Source organism: Myxocyprinus asiaticus, chromosome 1 (genome assembly GCF_019703515.2).
Source record: "Myxocyprinus asiaticus isolate MX2 ecotype Aquarium Trade chromosome 1, UBuf_Myxa_2, whole genome shotgun sequence".
Taxonomy (NCBI): Eukaryota; Metazoa; Chordata; class Actinopteri; order Cypriniformes; family Catostomidae; genus Myxocyprinus; species Myxocyprinus asiaticus.
Window position 1 is genome coordinate 38,254,854 of NC_059344.1, and position 19,378 is coordinate 38,274,231.

Here is a 19,378-nt window from a genome sequence, read left to right on the forward strand (position 1 = left end):
CCATCCACCATGTCAATGATAATCGAAAGTAATTAAAATGAACTGCAACAAGAAACACTGAACACCAGATTGAGATCAATAAATGGTGTCAGCGCAACTTTACACTCGCAATAAAAGAAAGTGTAAGTAGTATTTAAGAGAGGAGAGACACTCAGAGGAACGACACTGAGCCATATGAAGAAGCTGTCCGTTACGTTATTAAAGCAATCAGGTCAGAGTAAACTGTTCAACGAAAACCTCATTTGATTTGTTACTAGAAGCAGGTAGACCCGCCTTCCCCCTCGCGCTTGCAAAACTCTTTATGAGAAATTCGTGGCAAAAGTGTAAGCACAACAAAAGGGGAGATGTATATCGGAATATTTCTGGAAAATATTTAATTTTGTTGTAAATTAAACCCTTTCTTTGCTTGCATATTGCTGATTTCAGGTTTGCAATGTTTTTGGCCAAGTTTAGGTGCAAAAACAGTGCGAAAAGTGCAAGCGTGAAAAAAAGTCAAAAGAATACACACCAAATTTACTTGGTGTTAATACGAAATTACAGATTCACAGAACACATGAATTACACTTATGCAAAACATTAAAGTATTGCTAATATTTCTTACACTTGCAACTTGATTTACACCTTCACAAATCTTACTCTGTTCATGGAAATCATTTAGGCACAACTTTAACTTCATAAACTTCTATTTTTCCAAAGGAAAATCAATAAATTGCTTTCTTACCGGTCCAGTTTATCTCCAAGCAGTCCTCTGGAACATTCTGGTAATTGTTAGGTTCTCCAGAGCAGCATTTGGTATAGACAAATTTGGACCCGTCGCTCCACAGCCATTCTCCATCCTAGCGAGGGAGGAGTGGGATTAGAAAGAGCACTACTGTAATCTAGATTTCAGATAACACTGACATTTCGTTAATAGGAAACACAATTTCACTGACCCCCAACCCAATCTTTTTTTAAAGTACACTTACAATTTGATATACTGCTATCTGCTGGTCAAGACAAGAATGCGCACCTACTAAATGTTTAACGTGTGCTGACAACATTGTGTTGTCACAATGTCGAAAGAAAGAAAGAAAGGAAAGAAAAAAGAAAGAACGAATGAATGAAAGAAAGAAAAAGAAAGAAGGAAATAAATAAATTAAATAAAAATAACAAATGAAAAAAGGAAAGAAAGAAAATAAAAAAGAAAGAAGGAAAGAAAGAAAGAAAAAGTGAAAGAAAGAAAGAAATCTCTTAGGTCAAACAATATTGTAGATACTTAAACAAGCAAACAAGCAGAAAGAAAGAAAGAAAGAAAGAAGGAAATAAATAAATAAATAAATAAATAAAGAAGGAAAAAAGAAAGAAAAGAAAAAAGAAAGAAAAAAGAAAGAAAAAGACAAAAGGAAAGAAAAAAGAAAGAAAGAAAAAGACAAAAGGAAAGAAAGAAAAAGAAGGAAATAAATCAAATAAAAATAACAAATGAAAAAGGAGAGGATAGAAAGAAAGAAAAGAAAAAAGAAAGGAAAAAGGAAAGAAAGAAAGAAATAAAGAAGGAAATATATAAGTAAATTAATAAAGAAAGAAAAGAAAGAAAAAAGGAAAGACAGAAAGAAGGAAATATATAAATATATAAGGAAAGAAAGAAAGAAAGAAAGAAAGAAAGAAAGAAAGAAAGAAAGAAAAAGAAAGAAAGAAAGAAATCTCTTAGGTCAAACAAAATTGTAGATACTTAAGCAAACAAGAAGAAAGAAAGAAAGAAAGAAAGAAAGAAAGAAAAAGAAAAAAGAAAGAAAAAACGAAAGAAAGAGAAAGAATGAAAGAAAAAGAAAAAAGAAAGAAAGAAAGAAAAAGAAAAAAGAAAGAAAGAAAGATAGAAAAAGAAAAAAGAAAAAACGAAAGAAAGAAAGAGAAAGAAAGAATGAAAGAAAAAGAAAAAAGAAAGAAAAAGAAAAAGAAAGAAAAAACGAAAGAAAGAAAGAGAAAGAAAGAATGAAAGAAAAAGAAAAAAGAAAGAAAGAAAGAAAGAAAGAAAGAAAGAAAGAAAGAAAGAAAAAGAAAAAAGAAAGAAAAAACGAAAGAAAGAAAGAGAAAGAAAGAATGAAGGAAATAAATAAATCTCTTAGGTCAAACAAAATTGTACATACTTAAACAAGAAAGAAAGAAAGAAAATTTGGTCAAACAAAATTGTAGATATTTAATCAAGCATACATGAAGAAAGAAGGAAAGAAAAAAGAAAAGAAAAAAGAAAGAAAAAAGCAAAGAAAGAAAGAAAGAAAGAAAGAAAAGAAAGAGCCTGTTGTTACTTTAGAAGCGGTAATACGATTAAAATATCTCCGAATGTCAAATTCAGAAGATTCAAAGATAAAATGACACAGTCTCTCATTTCGGAGACAAAAGCCTCTAGTGCTTTTTCATTTGCTAAAGGAAGTGACGCAGTTGTTAATGTGAACGCCGAAGGTATTGGAGGAAAGAGGGCACTAAAGCGCACTGTGATCTCCAGCATCTGTCTTCCCCGTTTTACCTTCAGCCGCCACCTGAAGCGAAGCCACACACCATCCGCCTCGCGTGTAATACCAATCACGTTAACACCTTTCCAAACATCATACAAAAGGAATCTCACGAAACAAAAATAATACACGGAAAGACAGAAAAGGAGAGAGAGACCCTCCTCATTGTGATTGTCAGTAAAGAGATGCGGGCTCATGTGGAAGGCCGCTGTCGAGCTCTGCAGCGTCTCGCGCAGCGCGCGTCGCCGCGAGCGCTGTGATGTGAATATTAATGATGTTGCGCGAATCTCCGCGCTCATTTTCACCGCTTTCACCCATATGAGAGGTAAGAGCGCATCTGTATTTTTAATATACTGTGCATTTGGCACTATTATCCAGTGTCATTTTCACCGTAGCTCGCGTCCTGTGGGATGCTGAGGCACCCCACACTGACGCAGTGTTATTCTCAATGAATAGGCGAAACGAGTCAACGAGCGAGACGTTTCACTATGGTGCCCGTACTCATATGATATGTTTACTCAGTCTTTCGTTCTTAAAATTATACCTCACCACCTCATACAACCATAAGTAAACGTATGCTGGTGTTTGTTGTACATAAAGACTGAATGGCATCTGGGCTGATGTGTTTGTTCAGAGCTGGAGGCGGATCCACATACTAAAGATATAGCCTAACTGCATAGTAAATGGATAGGTCTTCATGATTATTGTGCAGAAAAACAAATTTACTTAATCATTAGGTTTTGGAGGGGATCATTTCTGTAAGGAGGGGGAGGGGGGATTTGCAATTTGCAATTTTGTTTTATCTTTAAATGGCTAAGCGTTCAACAAGTGTAGGCTATCATACTCCTGCTATGTGCCTGCTATTCTCCAGATGGACCTCCATCCTGTGTGTAACTGAGTGCTTGCCTATATGTGTGCATTGGAAGGGGGTAGGGTTGGGGAGTAAGGGAATACATGTAACGGGATTACGTATTTAAAATACAAAATATAAGTAACTGTATTCCACTACAGTTACAATTTAAATCATTGCTAATTAGAATACAGTTACATTCAAAAAGTATTTTGATTACTGAAGAGATTACTTTGCATTTTATTGTCATTTGTTTCATTTAATATTTAGTCCTTTCAGATGGAAAACATTTATAAATATAAATGATGCAATCCAAAGTGCATGTTAACAGCGGTGAAGCAATTTCTTATGATGTGTTACATTCATACGAGCAGACAGAGAAGTATGTTTGAAGTAAGTTTGGAGCAGAATAAATAGAAATAAACCTTGTGTAAATTGTCAGCTTTACGCTAAGATAAAATGCTATTTCTAGCCATTATACATGCACATGTTACCAGGCATGATCATAGAAAGTTCACGATCATAATTTTTTTTTCTAGTAAGACCTTTGATATCAGGGCAAAAATCATATTCTTGATAATAATTTTTGTATTGTTTTCCTGTAAAAATATTTTAAAAATCCTTAAAACAAGATCAATTTGATTTATCTTGTTTTAGAAACAACACTGCATAAGATATTTAGGTTTCTCAGAAAATTTATGTTTTAATTGTTTTAAAAGTTATGTGTATTTTGTCTTAATGTACTGGCAGAGTTTTTATAGTCAAAACAAGTGAAAAAAATCTACCAGTGCAGAAGAAGTAATCCAAAGTATTTAGAATATGTTACTGACCTTGAGTAATCTAACAGAATACATTAAAATGACATTTTACAGCATGTATTCTGTAATCTGTAGTGGAATACATTTCAAAAGTAACCCTCCCAACCCTGGAAGGGGGACATATGCAGTGAGCCACCATAAGGCTATTATATTTTCAGTTTTTTCAGTGTTTGTTAGAATGATTCATACTTTAGGCCAATGTAATGAATGTTAGTGCACTAATTATTTTTAGAAAAGGGGATGTTTGCTTTCAGTCAGTGAGGCAATGTGATTTATAATAGATGAGGAGGTCTAAATTATATAAATTATCTCTCTCTCACTCACTTTCTCTCTCTCTCTCTCTCTCTCTCTCTCTCTTTCGCTCTCTCCCATCTGTGACACTGTCTTTGTCTTTCTTTCTTTTAAATGTATGCAACCAGCTAATCACATTCACAATATTTTGCAGACAGAGGTGGAGGAGAGAGAGACAGAGAGAGTAGGTTCTTTGGAAACCATGACAGCTCTCATTCATGGAAATCCAAAGAAATGGCACAATATTGGGCCTAGTCGGCAGAACAAAAACACACAGATTTAACTCATCCAGCATAAAGCGTAATCCTTTTGTGCAAGAAAGCACAATGAAACTCCAGCCCTTTAGTGTGGGGATGCTATTAGGCTGGTAATCTTTTTCTCTGTTTTTCTCACTCACTCTCTCACATTGCTCTTTTTCAACAAAACTATTAACATGAAAATTTGGTAATACCATTAGCTAATCCATAAATGGGGAGAATTAAAAATGATTTCTTTATTGATATCAACTTTATGTATATCCAAAAAAGGCTGTCATTTCAAATGACTGCCATGCCAAATAACATATTTATTGTCCTTCATTGCCATTGATGTTGTTATGAACATGGTGATGCATTGACTTTGTTGTTTTAATTGTTTTATTGTTCAGTATAGTGTGTAGGATGTAGAGTCTACCTTATTGTACAGCACAATGCTATGTTTAGCTATGCTTTTAAAGTTTGTGTATTTGTATGCAATGGTTAGGGTTGGCTAACTGTGGAATATGGCTTTAAAGGGACAGGTCACCCAAAAATGAAAATTCTCTCATCATTTACTCACCCTCCTGGCATATATATATTTCCAAACACCAAGGCAGGTGTTCATCAAAAATCCCTATAAATGTTGCAAGAGGCAGATGGGAACTGTGTTTCTCCTTTTATATCACTATGGATTGTGTCTGCTGCAAGATCCCTTTGTGTGTTTGTGTGTGTATGTGGGTGTTTGAGTTTGTATATCTGTGTGTGTGGGGGTGTTGATTGTGGTTCTATATAAACCTTTTGCTGCTGAGTGTATTTGTTTCCATGGTAACCCCATGCCAATGTAGATCACGTCATCACCAGACCTCTGCAGCTATTGTTTACTGATCGTAGAGGAGAAGACTATGAGTGTGTTCAGATTTTAGAAATGTCCCCCACAGCTGAAGTTCCTAATTTTCGTGTGTCTTTTTGTCTAGCTTCTTCTCTATTCTTGGATGTCTTGCTTGGATTTATCATATCTTCTGCTATATTTTGACCACATGTCATTTATCCGTAATAGACACATATGGAGGGCTATTTATTCGGTATCGCTCAGTAACTCATACTGTTGGTTGACTTGGCACGCAGCGTCCTCGGCTTGTCTCGCCATCTGTACCCACTCCATACAGAGCTGCATGAGTAACTGATCTTCTGGTATATACAGTACAGTATAATTTAGACGCTAATGCAATACAAATACTATCTCTCCACCACTTTAAACTACTTATTTTACTTATGTTTCTCATTTTTCTTCTCCATCATACAACCACACTACAGAACTACCCCTAGTGTGGTCCTGAGAGAGGCATCTGTCACTGTCATGTGAGGCTATTTTTGATTCTTTATAAAGTAAGTTCTCTATTGTTTCTTTATTAAGCATATCTGTGCTTTCGTACTCACTGAGCAAATGGTGTAGTTGATACTGTGGTTTCATGTAAGGCATGAGTTTGTGTGTTGGATCTTTTTCCATGCACCCTAGGGCACAGGTGTTTTTCTGTCTGTCAGTGCAATATTATTTTATGTAAATAATGTTGTGTCATTTTCACTGACAAAAATACAGGTTGTAATTTTAAAGTCTAATGTTTTATATTTGTTAAAAAGAAAAGAAATGTGAGGATGAATGGGAATATGAATGCTTCATAATGATAGAAATACTTATTGAAATCTTTGTTGAAAGAAAAAGATTTTTTCCAAAAACAGAAAAGATATAGTCTCGTTTACTAATTGATGTTTTAGGCAACAGCGGATCGATGGCACATTTCATCTTCAGTTTCATTCAGATAATAGTGTCCGCACAATCTGTTCCTTCTCCATTTCTCCCTGTTGGACAGTTTCTGACCAGGAATTGAATGCTGATTGAGCAAGTGGTATGAGATCATTATGCTTAGGTTTGATGAAAGACAATCTGTGAAGGGTGTGTACTCTTGTGTGCACATGTTTGTGTGTGTGCGCATGTATCCTGCAACATACTGATCTCTTTATATATATTCTGATAATTCAAGAGCATCCAGCTGCAGCATGAATGGAGTACAGGAATAAATACATTAATAATATTCATCAGAGAGGAAAGAAAATAAGAGGGGGAGAGGGGTAAAGATGGATGAAGGTGAACTGGATCAGCATGATCTCATTAATATACAGTTGTGCTCAAAAGTTTGCATACCCTTGGAGAACTGGTAATATATGTACCATTTTTAAAGAAAACACGAATGAGCAGGCAAAACACATTTCTTTTATTTCTTATGGGATTCATACTCAACTGTAGGTTATTACAGAATGGCACAATCATAAAACAAAACATGGCAACAAAGAAAAAAATGAAATGACCCCTGTTCAAAAGTCTGCATACCCTTAGTTCTTAATACTGTGTATTGCCCCCTTTAGCGTCAATGACAGCGTGCAGCCTTTTGTAATAGTTGTCTATGAGGCCCCAAATTCTTGCAGGTGGTATAGCTGCCCATTCGTCTTGGCAAAATGCCTCCAGGTCATGCAAAGTCTTTGGTCGTCTTGCATGAACCGCATGTTTGAGATCTCCCCAGAGTGGCTCGATGATATTAAGGTCAGGAGACTGTGATGGCCACTCCAGAACCTTCACCTTTTTCTGCTGTAACCACTGGAGGGTCAACTTGGCCTTGTGCTTAGGGTCATTGTCGTGCTGGAAAGTCCAAGAGCGTCCCATGCACAGCTTTCGTGCAGAAGAATGCAAATAGTCTGCCAGTATTTTCTGATAACATGCTGCATTCATCTTGCCATCAATTTTCACAAGATTTCCCGTGCCTTTAGAGCTCACACACCCCCAAAACATCAGTGAGCCACCACCATGCTTCACAGTGGGGATGGTATTCTTTTCACTATAGGCCTTGTTGACCCCTCTCCAAACATAGCGCTTATGATTGTGACCATAAAGCTCTATTTTGGTCTCGTTACTCCAAATTACAGTGTGCCAGAAGCTGTGAGGCGTGTCAAGGTGTTGTCGGGCATATTTTAACCGGGCTTGTTTGTGGCATTGGCGCAGTAAAGACTTCTTTCTGGCAACTCGACCATGCAGCTCATTTTTGTTCAAGTATCGTCGTATTGTGCTCCTTGAAACAACCACACCATCTTTTTCCAGAGCAGCCTGTATTTCTCCTGAGGTTACCTGAGGGTTTTTCTTTGTATCCCGAACAATTCTTCTGGCAGTTGTGGCTGAAATCTTTCTTGGTCTACCTGACCTTGGCTTGGTATCAAGAGATCCCTGAATTTTCCACTTCTTAATAAGTGATTGAACAGTACTGACTGGCATTGTCAAGGCTTTGGATATCTTTTTATATCCATCTTTATAAAGTTCCATTAACATGTTACGCAGGTCTTTTGACAGTTCTTTTCTGCTCCCCATGGCTCAGTATCTAGCCTGCTCAGTGCATCCACGTGAGAGCTAACAAACTCATTGACTATTTATACACAGACACTAATTGCAATTTAAAAAGCCACAGATGTGGGAAAATAACCTATAATTGCCATTTAAACCTGTGTGTGTGTCACCTTGTGTGTCTGTAACAAGGCCAAACATTCAAAGGTATGTAAACTTTTGATCAGGGCCATTTGGGTGATTTCTGTTATCATTATAATTTAAAAAGGAGCCAAAAAACCATGTGATGATAAATGGCTTCATATGATCACTATCCTTAAATAAAAGCATGATCAGTCATATTTTCAAAATCAATGCCAAAATTTCACAATTTCTGGCAGGGTATGCAAACTTTTGAGCACAACTGTACGTAGATATTTGTATGTTAATATTTGTAACATTTAAACCTATATGCCTGTACATTTGGATAGACACTAAAACGTACAATATGGCATTTTTACATATTCACAGTTTTAGAAAAGTAAAATATTGACGAATCCATTACAACTATATTTGAATACACAAATCGATTACAAATATATTTGTTCATTTTTACTGTTTTATAGATATTTTAGATCCCTTAACCCTACCCCAACCTCTAAATATAACCACATTTCAACAAAATAAGAACATGTAACAAGTAGATTAATGTACAGTAGCAATACATTTTGTTACAATATATTAATTTATATATATTTTACAGCCGCTAATCCCACACCTACTCCTAAACCTAACCATAACCATTTATTAAGCATATAAAACACATAACAGGCAGATAAATGTAATCACAATAATTTATTCAGAAAAATGGCAAAATTCAGTACAAAAGTAGTCCAAAGGGCGATGCACTGCAGCCGATGTGCTCCCTGACGGCATACAATAGTGTTGTGTGAGGTGGAGAGTAGAATTTAAATTATTAATCGCTGTAAATGTTCTCTTGATGCACTCCAGAACGGCTCTGACTTATCTCATTCAAACATATACATTGCAGAATACGGCAGTCGCAAACGGTCACAAGACACTTGAAAGCCAATGAGCATTCGACATCACTGCCGTAAAATCGCTGGTCGTAATGCTTGAGACGGCAATTTTTTAATTTCGAAGACAAAACCAACACATGTTGACAGTTACAACAGGCGCGGCGGCGCTGCAGCGGATGGAGATGGACATCGTTGAATAAAAGGCTTGAATTTGGGACTGTTCTTCACAAAAAGCAGTGTAAAGATTTGGATTATAGCTAACAAATATATGGATTAATTTTATTGTTGTTTTATGGTGCTTTTGTGGTTTATTTTGTTTTTTGTCATATTATGAAAACTCCTTTTGTATCCCATGGCAAACAAAGATGTAATTAAATGCTTAATAAATGATTAAACGATTACAGAGTTTTTATTCATTTTAGCATTTTAGTTTATTTTTGGTTAAAGTAAAATGTTGTATAGGGCAGCAGGAATCACACAGAACTGAATAAAACCATTAAAATGTCATATTATAATGTCCACTGCATTAAATAAATGTGATGGCATTTAACTAATCTCATTGATTATAAATGAAATGTAATTAACTGATTAATTCTATGAATTATTCTATATGAATCAATTCAAACAGTACAAGTATACATTTGTACAGGTGTTAATATGTAAAATGATGACATTTAGATGCTGTCAATACGTCAGTATTGTACGTTTCGGTCTCTATGCAAAGGTAAAAGAATGTGCATTTGCTAGAATCAAACTTTACGTAAGAATACATATGAATTCTCATGAGATCACGTTGACTGAATGGAGAGAGAACATTGGCAGAGTGTCACAGAGTTTTGATCAGAATGATCTTCTCCAGCATAGAGAGTTGACTCTCCATTAAAGGTGACACACCCTGATCTGTCCGAGTTTTTGCTTGTATACTCTTCACATCAAATAACAATGATGTTTATTTTAAGTGAAAACATCAGAAAATAGTATGTTTGTGTTGTGGTACAGCACAAAATTATATAAAAAAAGAGTTGAGACTAGTCTGTTTAAAAACAGTGTCATTGGAGCTGCCTGAGAAATAAAGGTACACTATAATGAGAATGCAAATGGATTTAATATTTCTGTCGGAAAGTGTAGAATTTGATAATGATTGACTTTTATCTCACTCAGAAGTTCATGTAGCACTTGATGATTAGGCTATGTTAATCTAGTTTGAGTTGTATTTTGAGTTACATATGGACATACTTTGACAAATTATGTTTACAAAAAACATAAAAACAGTTGTGAAAACAGAAACTGTGTCATTTGGTTACCAAAGGGTGTCAAAAATGGTTACCAAAGCTGCAAATAGGCCTATCAACTTTTTGAAAAGTTTCTATTACATTTTTATGGATTTATATAAAATCTTAGAAGTGTTTTTAAAATGATATGTTCCACTCTTTAATTGCATAATAGGTCATTAGTATTATTGATAATACTAATGAACAGGAGAAAGATATACCATAATTAGACATGTGATCATTACAATTGATTATTTTAAAGCCAATTTATTATAAGGTTGCTGTAATATTTCACATTAAAATTGATGTTTTGTAAGAAAAATACTTTTTCAAACAACCTCTGAATGTAGCAGATGTTTATTAGATTCAGTCTGACTCAAACAAAACTGCATTTTTCTGTATTTGGATTCTCTATATCTCTACATTACACATCTCTTGTTCAAAAAATGCAGTAATAGTATGGTAGATACTTGTGTAGTTTGTTTTAATGTAATAATTATTCCCCAGAGTAAAATATTCCAACAAAACTGAAGGACTAAATTGAGTAGATTTTATTTTATTTATTCATAGAATCATAGATAACAAAATTATATGGTTGGATAATACAGTATACAGCTCTGGAAAAAATTAAGAGACCACTCCAAATGTTCAGTTTCTCTGGATTTACTATTTATAGGTATGTGTTTGAGTAAAATGAGTATGGGTTTTATTCTACAAAGTACTGACAACATTTCTCCCAAATTCCAAATAAAAATATTGTCATTTAGAGCATTTATTTGCAGAAAAAGGCAACTGGTCAAAATAAAAAAGATGCAGTGTTTTCAGACCTCGAATAATGCAAAGAAAACAAGTTAATATTCATTTTTAAACAAAACAATACTAATGTTTTAACTTAGGAAGAGTTCAGAAATCAATATTTGGTGGAATATCCCTGATTTTCAACCACAGCTTTCATGTGTCTTTGCACGCTTTCAACCAGTCTTTCACGTTGCTGTTGGGTGATTTTATGCCACTCCTGGCTCAAAAATTCAAGCAGGAATTCAACAGACACTGGAATGGAATGGCTGCCATACATGTAGAGATGCTGATTTAAGAAACATTTGGAGTGGTCTCTTAATTTCCAGAGCTGTATGGTCAACACCAGTGCACAGTAACAGTCTTTAAATATTAAGCACAGTCTGGCATGAGCATTTTATTTGCAGTGAAAACAAGGAAAGGGAAATAAACATTTGATCAGACGAAAATCTCACATGATTTGGGAGTATTTCATTATGCCTGCAATATGGGTTCAGCTCATGCCTTAACGTAACATATCTAAATAAATCTCATCTAAAAATAATAAAAAAATGAACAGTAATAATGCAAAATCAGATGATAAATCTAATGTAATAAAAAAAATAAATACATTAATTCTGTAATCTTTGCTACTCAACCCTTTGCCTAATGCTAATCATTACAGTGCTTGTGATAGAATTGCTAGAGTGCTGTACGCACTGTATATGGCATAACACCCTGTGTGATAATGCTAAGTCCACAGAACTGTCTCATTTGCATAGTCCACCTCTAAATGTGTCATTCCTCCAATAGCAATGACATGAATTATTAGAATGCATTTAACTGCAGAAGCCATAGTGTGTACTACTGTGATTGTATTGGTGCCGTTTGTTCTTGCATTAAATTATTAGCTGTTTTGTGTTGTGCTGTACTGACATACAGTAGTTTTATTGTTTTCTTCTTTAGTAAACATAGTTTTCTCTCTTTCTTTGTTTTAGCTATAGACAGGAAGTTTCAAGAGCAGCATGGCAGAAGCCCCTGTTGGTGAGGACACACACAAAGAGCAGGATAGTGCCACCCCACTTACTCATGACACCCTGCTGGGGCTTGGGTCTGGTCTGTGGGGGAGAGTACTGAAAGCAAGTGTTACAGCTGGAGCTTTCCTCCTGCTGTACACACTGTCTCAACTCACTGTGAGTTTCAGCACACTTTTCTCCACATGTAATACGCTTTTGCTTCACTCTGTTTTGCATTTTTAATTTAATACAGTTTTCTTTATTACAAATTACTGTATATTATCCACAATAATTTGAGTGAAAAATTGACTTTGTAGAATTACTTTGTATTTGGTATGTCCCCCCTTGCTTAAATAGTATGCACTGAAGCTGGCATGGACTTTCACAAACCTGATGATCCATGTTATCCAGCATGATTTGAGAATGTTCCAAAGAGCATCTTGTGTGCTTCAATGGAAGCGAGGAAATCTGACTTTTTGTATAAAGGCGTTAACATGGTTTGATTTAAGGATCTAGAAATAGTGCAGGTTTAAGTTTAGTTTCAGTTTAGTTCCAGGTTTAAATCAGATTTTGAATCCCAGATTTTCAATGTGGACATTTCCACCCCACTGTAGCTAAATTTTATTCTCAAATAATGAACAATTAGTGAATGTTCTAAGTAAACAAAACTTTTTAACTTTGAATGTAAAGCTGAATCAGAAAAACAAAACAGTAAACAGTAAATGTTTTAAGCCTGAGCATTAACACACAGTAAATATTATTTTAATGTAACATTAAAATAATGTTACATTAAAACCATGCCCCTCTAATTTGCCATGTGGCTGGGCAATAAACCAGTTGTTTTGGCGGGTCTATAAAGTATGTCTGTATGTGCGTATTTCTTTGTGTGCGAGTGCGTGCATGCATATAAGAATAGAAAAACTGTCTGTTCCAGCACCTGCTGTGATTGACTCTGTAGTCAGTAACTGCACCGTTCGCCATCCTGCCTGACAAACAGTTAACAGCTGTGCAAGATTTATACATGCACATATTGAAAAAACAGTATTCATTTATTAGTTTGAAATTAAACTTTAAGTCACAAAATACCTATTTAAATTAAGCAAATATACAAACTACTTCTCTCAAATTTTCAAATTCATCATCAATTTGGTTTTTTAAGACAAATGGAAAAAGAGGTGTGCATTAAACCTGAGTTGGGCACGGGTGCAAGACACAATGCAATAAAAAAGGAAAACAAATTGATAAGTATCCGTACACTGCTTTTCTTGCTCCAAAAATACTTTATTAATCACTTTGTGACATTTCAGCCATTAGGTCTTCATCAGGTAAAGGTGATTTTTGTATGGAAGCCGGTTCCTGCCACGTAATAAAAAATAAAATAAAAGAGGTAATTCTGACTTTTTTTCTCACATATTGTGACTTTTTTTCTAGCGACCGTGAGATATAAAGTCGCAATTTTGAGAAATAAACTCGCAATTGCAAGATATAAAGTCTTAGAATTGCAAGATATAAAAACTTAGAATTGTGACTTTATTTCTCGCGATTTCGACTTTATTACTCGCAGTTTCGACTTTATAATGCACAATTGTGAGATATAAAATCGCAGTTTTATCACACAATTGCGAGTTTATATTGACTTTTTTTTTTTTTTGCCTTTGCAGTGGCATATCTTGTCATTGTGTCATGTTCTCTCAATGCGACAATCTTACAAATATATCATTAGCACAGTTAAGTTAAAGAGTATATAACCTTACTATACGGGCATAAAACATTTGAATTAAAAGAGTCAGCTTTTTTGTAGCTACAGAATAAAGCCAGCAAACTCTCAGATGCACTTTCATTGCCTGTTGTACATAAGGTACTGTCTGAAAATTTCCCCCACTGCACTAAAACATTGGCAGTGTCCAAGCATTCAGTCAACTGACTTATGCCTATTACATAGAAGTTATATATATATATATATATATATATATATATATATATATATATATATATATATATATATATATATAATGTATATATAAAAATGGTGAAAATACATTTCAAGACTCTGAAGATTGTAGTAGGTTGCCAGTGGATAGAGTACATACTACAGTATGTCATCAGAGAGCACATACTGTATGCTTATCCAGTACATAACAATAACAAGAGCTGGGAATTTTTTTGTGTGTTTGTGTTTTTGTTTTTTTACCTTCTTAAAATTCCACCCACTATGCTAACATTTTGGGGAAATATGACATGTAGTAAGTCAGTCTGTTGCTTTTTGAAGGGGTTGTGTAGTAATAAATGTGTTTTATTGCTGCGTTCAGGGTTTGTGGGTCCTTTACATGCTGAATGGATACAGGGCTTTTCCAGCAGCACACAAAGTTTTGGATCTCCTTCAGTACCTTCTCTCCACCAATGATGCCTCTGATCAGCAGGTGACCAAGCTAGAGCTTCGATAACAACTTCTCTGATAGAAAAAGAATGAAAAAGATTGACGTGAGAAAGAACAATATTTAAAAGAGACTCACTGCCATGTCATTAAAAATCTTCTTGTTATGTTTTTGAATTGATAACAAAAACACTAAAATGCACTTGTCTACAGGTGGAGATTTGGAGGGTGGATAGTTTGTTGCCCCTCATAGCCACACTCTTCTTAGGCGTAGTCATCCTTGGTATTGGAGTGAGTATGTTATGCTGATATGCTGAGCCACTTTATGCAATATCATCATGCACGTTAAACTGTGCACTAAAGTATTGTACTATTTATACAGTGTAACAGCATCTGATGAACATTGTTAATTTGTTCTTTACAAAGACAAACATGGAAACATGAGGATCCTTGGTGTAAAGCTGGAACTTTCTTTTTTTTCTCTCTTACTATCCCAACAGACGCTGTTCTGCATAAAAACCCTGGTGCCTGGCAACCCCCCTTGTTTCCCTGAAGACCGGCGTCAGTCAATGAGCAGGCAACCCTCCTTTACATATTCAGAATGGACAGATGCTAAACAAGAGGATTTCTACGAGTTGGATGCTGTTCCAGAGACACCTGTGTTTGACTGCTTTATGGACATGAAGACTGAGTCTGACCCGGCCTCTCTCACGGTCAAACCTGTGGGCTTGCAAGAAAGGTAAAAAACAGACTATTCTTTATATCTCATATGTTAAATCTGAGCACATATTTTGTAAATTATGGCTATGTCTGAAAGCTGAGACTAGTCAGTAAATGGGTGCTTCTCATCTCTTAAATTGTGCATCCTCGTTTCCTCACTCCTCCGTCCTTAAGCCCGTTACCCCGAAACTGATCAAGGATACAAGGATGCACAATTTTAGAAATGAGAAGCACCCAGTGAATGTCATGTCTAATAATCTAAAACAAATGTATGTGAGCTTTAGAAATAATCAAGCTAACATTAAGTAACTAATGTTAAATAAATTAAGAATGTTTATTTCACGGTTAAAAAGTCATAAGTTGGAAAAAACATTTTAAACGGGACATTTAAAAATTAATTACTGGTTTCAACCACTCCATCAGATGCCAATTTTATTTCTTTCAACCAACAACCGAATCACAGGCACAGGTTTTTGGGATATCAAAGACATCGAAGGCTGCATCTATGGTGACCAGATGAAGGCATTTAGTAGACAGGATCTGTATATGTGTACCTCAGTATACAGCCTGTGAAGACAGCATAGATTTCAGACGCAGCCTATATCTCATAAATTGCTGTTGTTGTAGTTTATTTTCATATTTCATATGATGGGATTGTCGGTTTAGTGTTTAATTAATGTGGCATTGTGCTAAATATTTTAATGAGAAAAGAATGTGGTAAAGTGGTGATTGTGGAAAAGCTAACCACTAATGTCATCATTAAACTTTAAAAAAAGCAATTGTTTAATATTTAAAAGGCAACTTTAAATTAATATTTTAACAGCAGAAGGATTCCCAGTTCATGTGTTCAGCAGTTATTTTAAAAACAACATTAGCAGGGGGGCCTGGGTAGCTCAGCAAGTAAAGACGCTGACTACCACACCTGGAGTCGCAAGTTCGAATCCAGGGTGTGCTGAGTGAAGCAAGCAATTGGCCCAGTTGCTAGGGTGGGTAGAGTCACGTTGGGTTAACATCCTTGTGGACGCTATAATGTGGTTCTCACTCTCGGTGGGGCATGTGGTGAGTTGTGTGTGGATGCTGCAGAGAATAAGATAAGATGTGCAGATTGACGGTCTCAGACGCAGAGGCAACTGAGATTCATCCTCTGTGACCCAAATTGAGGCAAGTCACTATGCCACCATGAGGACATCAGGCATTCCAAATTGGGGAGAAAAAAAAAATATATATATATTAGCAAAGTAGTCAAAAATTTGCAACCTTTACTAAAAAAGTTAATTAAAAAACTCATATTTTTGCCAGTTAGTAACCTTTGTAACCCACACTTCATCTCAAATGGAATGGAAGTCTTTGATCCTTTGCTTTCAGATGCCCCATGGTCACTTAAACTTTGCTGAAAATTGCAGGAGAGGTTCAAACGTGTCACTGACTTTGGACATGTGCACCCCTGGAACTACAGAGCCCTATGGGGCATTGCTGTCCCCCAGAGAGCAGAGCACACATGAATACCTGCAGAATGCATCCAACCTGCTTACACCTGAGGAGCTACACAAGCGTGCTCTGGACGATGCTGCACTGCAGGCTGAGTTCTATGTGTGTCATTTACACTCGCATGCATATACAGGACAGAATAAAACAAACATATATATGTATACAGTATATGTACACACATGCATAATAAAACAGTAATGTACATGCATATGTACACAATAAAACCGTAACCAAAGCATGACATCACTACTCATCTTGTGATTCTGGTGCAAACAGGAGACACCCATGAACTTTGTGGATCCAAAGGAATATAACATTCCTGGTGTGGTGAGGAAGAATCGCTACAAAACCATACTACCAAGTGTGTATCATATTCTGGACACAATTTACGATATAATGTTTTGTGCAGAAGCTTCTTCGAAGGTTGCTCTTGAAATAATCAAATCTTTGTAATTTTTCTCGAAATTGTAGACACACATAGCAGAGTGTGCTTGAAAGCAAAAGAGGAGGGTGATTTTCTTAGCACCTACATCAACGCAAATTATTTGAAGGTGAGTGTGTGTCGGCTCTAAATTATAAATGTCACTTTGCTTGTTGATAGAGTATTTAAGTTGTTTTATGAGATGTCATAATTTGTTAATAAAATAAATGAATTACAAATAGAATAAGCCTTAAGGGTGGTTAATCAATAGCTTTTCATGAGGTCTTGTTGTAATGTTAAAATAGAGAAGTTCTGACTTTGTCAGTTTTATAAGCAATCAGTGTATATACTGTTTCACTGTTGCAAGTTCTGTACTTTTCCACATTACCTCCATGTTCTTTACATAGAATTCTCATTCAAGGTAAAAGGAAGTTCGTTCTTTCTCATACAGTTTAGCTAATACATATATAATAAATGATAGTTAAGACAATTATGATCTGTTTACATTTTTAGTTGAGTCAAACTTATTTATGACATAGTTTTATGTTTATATTGAGAGCAAGAACTACCTAAAGTGTTTAATATGTGCAAATTTTTTACACATTTTATCAGATTTTGCAGGATTATGCAACATTTTCACGTCACATGAAAATAAAGGCTATTTTATATTTAACGTTTGGTTCATTGTTCTTAAACTGTTTTCAGGGCTATGGAGGGAGCGATAAGGCGTACGTAGCCACACAGGGTCCTACTGTAAACACAGTGGGGGATTTCTGGAGGATGGTTTGGCAGGAGCGCTGTCCCATTATTGTCATGATCACCAATATTGAAGAGAAAAATGAGGTCTGGCTCTCTACACATGTACTCGGCAAAAAAAGAAACGTCCTCTCACTTTTAACTGCTTTTATTTTCAGCAAACTTTAACATGTAAATATTTGTATGAACATAAAAATATTCAACAACTAAGACATAAACTGAACAAGTTTCACAGACATGTGACTAAATAAATGGAATAATTTGGGGGGGGGTCAAAATCAAAAGTAACAGTCAGTATCTGGTGTGGCCACCAGCTGCATTAAGTACTGCAGTGCATCTCCTCATGGACTGCACCAGATTTGCCAGTTCTTGCTGTGAGATGTTACCCCACTCTTCCACCAAGGGCTCTTCGCTGGCCATGGCAGAACACTGACATTCCTGTCTTGCATGAAATCATGCACAGAACGAGCAGTATGGCTGGTGGCATTGTCATGCTGGAGGGTCATGTCAGGATGAGCTTGCAGGAAGGGTACCACATGAGGGAGGAGGATGTCTTCCTTGTAATGCATAGCGTTGAGATTGCCTGCAATGACACACCGCCCCAGACCATGACAGACCCTCCACCTCCAAATCAATCCCGCTCCAGAGTACAGGCCTCGGTGTAACGCTCATTCCTTCGACGATAAACGTGAGTCCGACCATCTCCCCTGGTGAGACAAAACTGCGACTCGTCAGTGAAGAGCACTTTTTGCCAGTCCTGTCTGGTCCAGTGAAGGTGGGTTTGTGCCCATAGGCAACGTTGTTGCCGGTGATGTCTGGTAAAGACCTGCCTTACAACAGGCCTACAAACCCTCAGTCCAGCCTCTCTCAGCCTATTGCGGACAGTCTGAGCACTGATGGAGGGATTGTGCGTTCCTGGTGTAACTCGGGCAGTTGTTGATGCCATCCTGTACCTGTCCCGCAGGTGTGATATTCGGATGTACCGATCCTGTGCAGGTGTTGTTACATGTGGTCTGCCAATGCGAGAACAATCAGCTGCCCTTCCTGTCTCCATGTAACGCTGTCTTAGGCGTCTCACAGTATGGACATTGCAATTTATTGCCTTGGCCACATATGCAGTCCTCATGCCTCCATGCAGCATGCCTAAGGCACGTTCACACAGATGAGCAGGGACCCTGGGCATCTTTCTTTTGGTGTTTTTCAGAGTCAATAGAAAGGTCTCTATTGTCCTAAGTTTTTATAACTGTGACCTTAATTGCCTACCGTCTGTAAGCTGTTAGTGTCTCAATGACTGTTCCACAGGTGCGTGTTCATTAATTGTTTATGGTTCATTGAACAAGCATGGAAAACTTTGTTTAAGCCCTTTACAATAAAGATCTGTAAAGTTATTTGGATTTTTACAAAATTATCTTTAAAATACAGTGTCCTGAAAAAGGGAAGTTTATATACCAACCCCCAGAACTCTGACCTTTT

General features: G+C 36.2%; 2 protein-coding genes across 4 annotated transcripts in view; one reads left to right on the forward strand and one right to left on the reverse strand.

Moving 5' to 3' along the window:
• LOC127439913 (putative nuclease HARBI1) overlaps positions 1–9,275 on the reverse strand; it is a 26,297-nt gene extending 17,022 nt beyond the window's left edge. Inside the window, exons 1-2 of the mRNA XM_051696212.1 lie at positions 9,237–9,275; positions 722–836 (exon numbers count right to left, since the gene is read on the reverse strand). Coding sequence (XP_051552172.1) covers positions 722–836; positions 9,237–9,275 — 154 coding nt within the window. The remainder of the gene's footprint in view (positions 1–721; positions 837–9,236) is intronic.
• The window catches only part of LOC127446470 (tyrosine-protein phosphatase non-receptor type 5-like), a 25,841-nt gene continuing 8,820 nt past the window's right edge, over positions 2,358–19,378 (forward strand). Inside the window, exons 1-10 of one of the 3 annotated variants that reach the window (XM_051707416.1) lie at positions 5,621–5,872; positions 5,996–6,067; positions 12,129–12,323; positions 14,456–14,566; positions 14,734–14,811; positions 15,021–15,259; positions 16,644–16,830; positions 17,005–17,089; positions 17,200–17,279; positions 17,855–17,992. In XM_051707416.1, coding sequence (XP_051563376.1) covers positions 12,156–12,323; positions 14,456–14,566; positions 14,734–14,811; positions 15,021–15,259; positions 16,644–16,830; positions 17,005–17,089; positions 17,200–17,279; positions 17,855–17,992 — 1,086 coding nt within the window. In that variant the 5' untranslated portion in view covers positions 5,621–5,872; positions 5,996–6,067; positions 12,129–12,155. Of the gene's footprint in view, positions 2,812–5,620; positions 5,873–5,901; positions 6,068–12,128; positions 12,324–14,455; positions 14,567–14,733; positions 14,812–15,020; positions 15,260–16,643; positions 16,831–17,004; positions 17,090–17,199; positions 17,280–17,854; positions 17,993–19,378 lie in introns of those variants that run through there. The other 2 variants (XM_051707435.1, XM_051707426.1) reach the window with 2 other exon arrangements.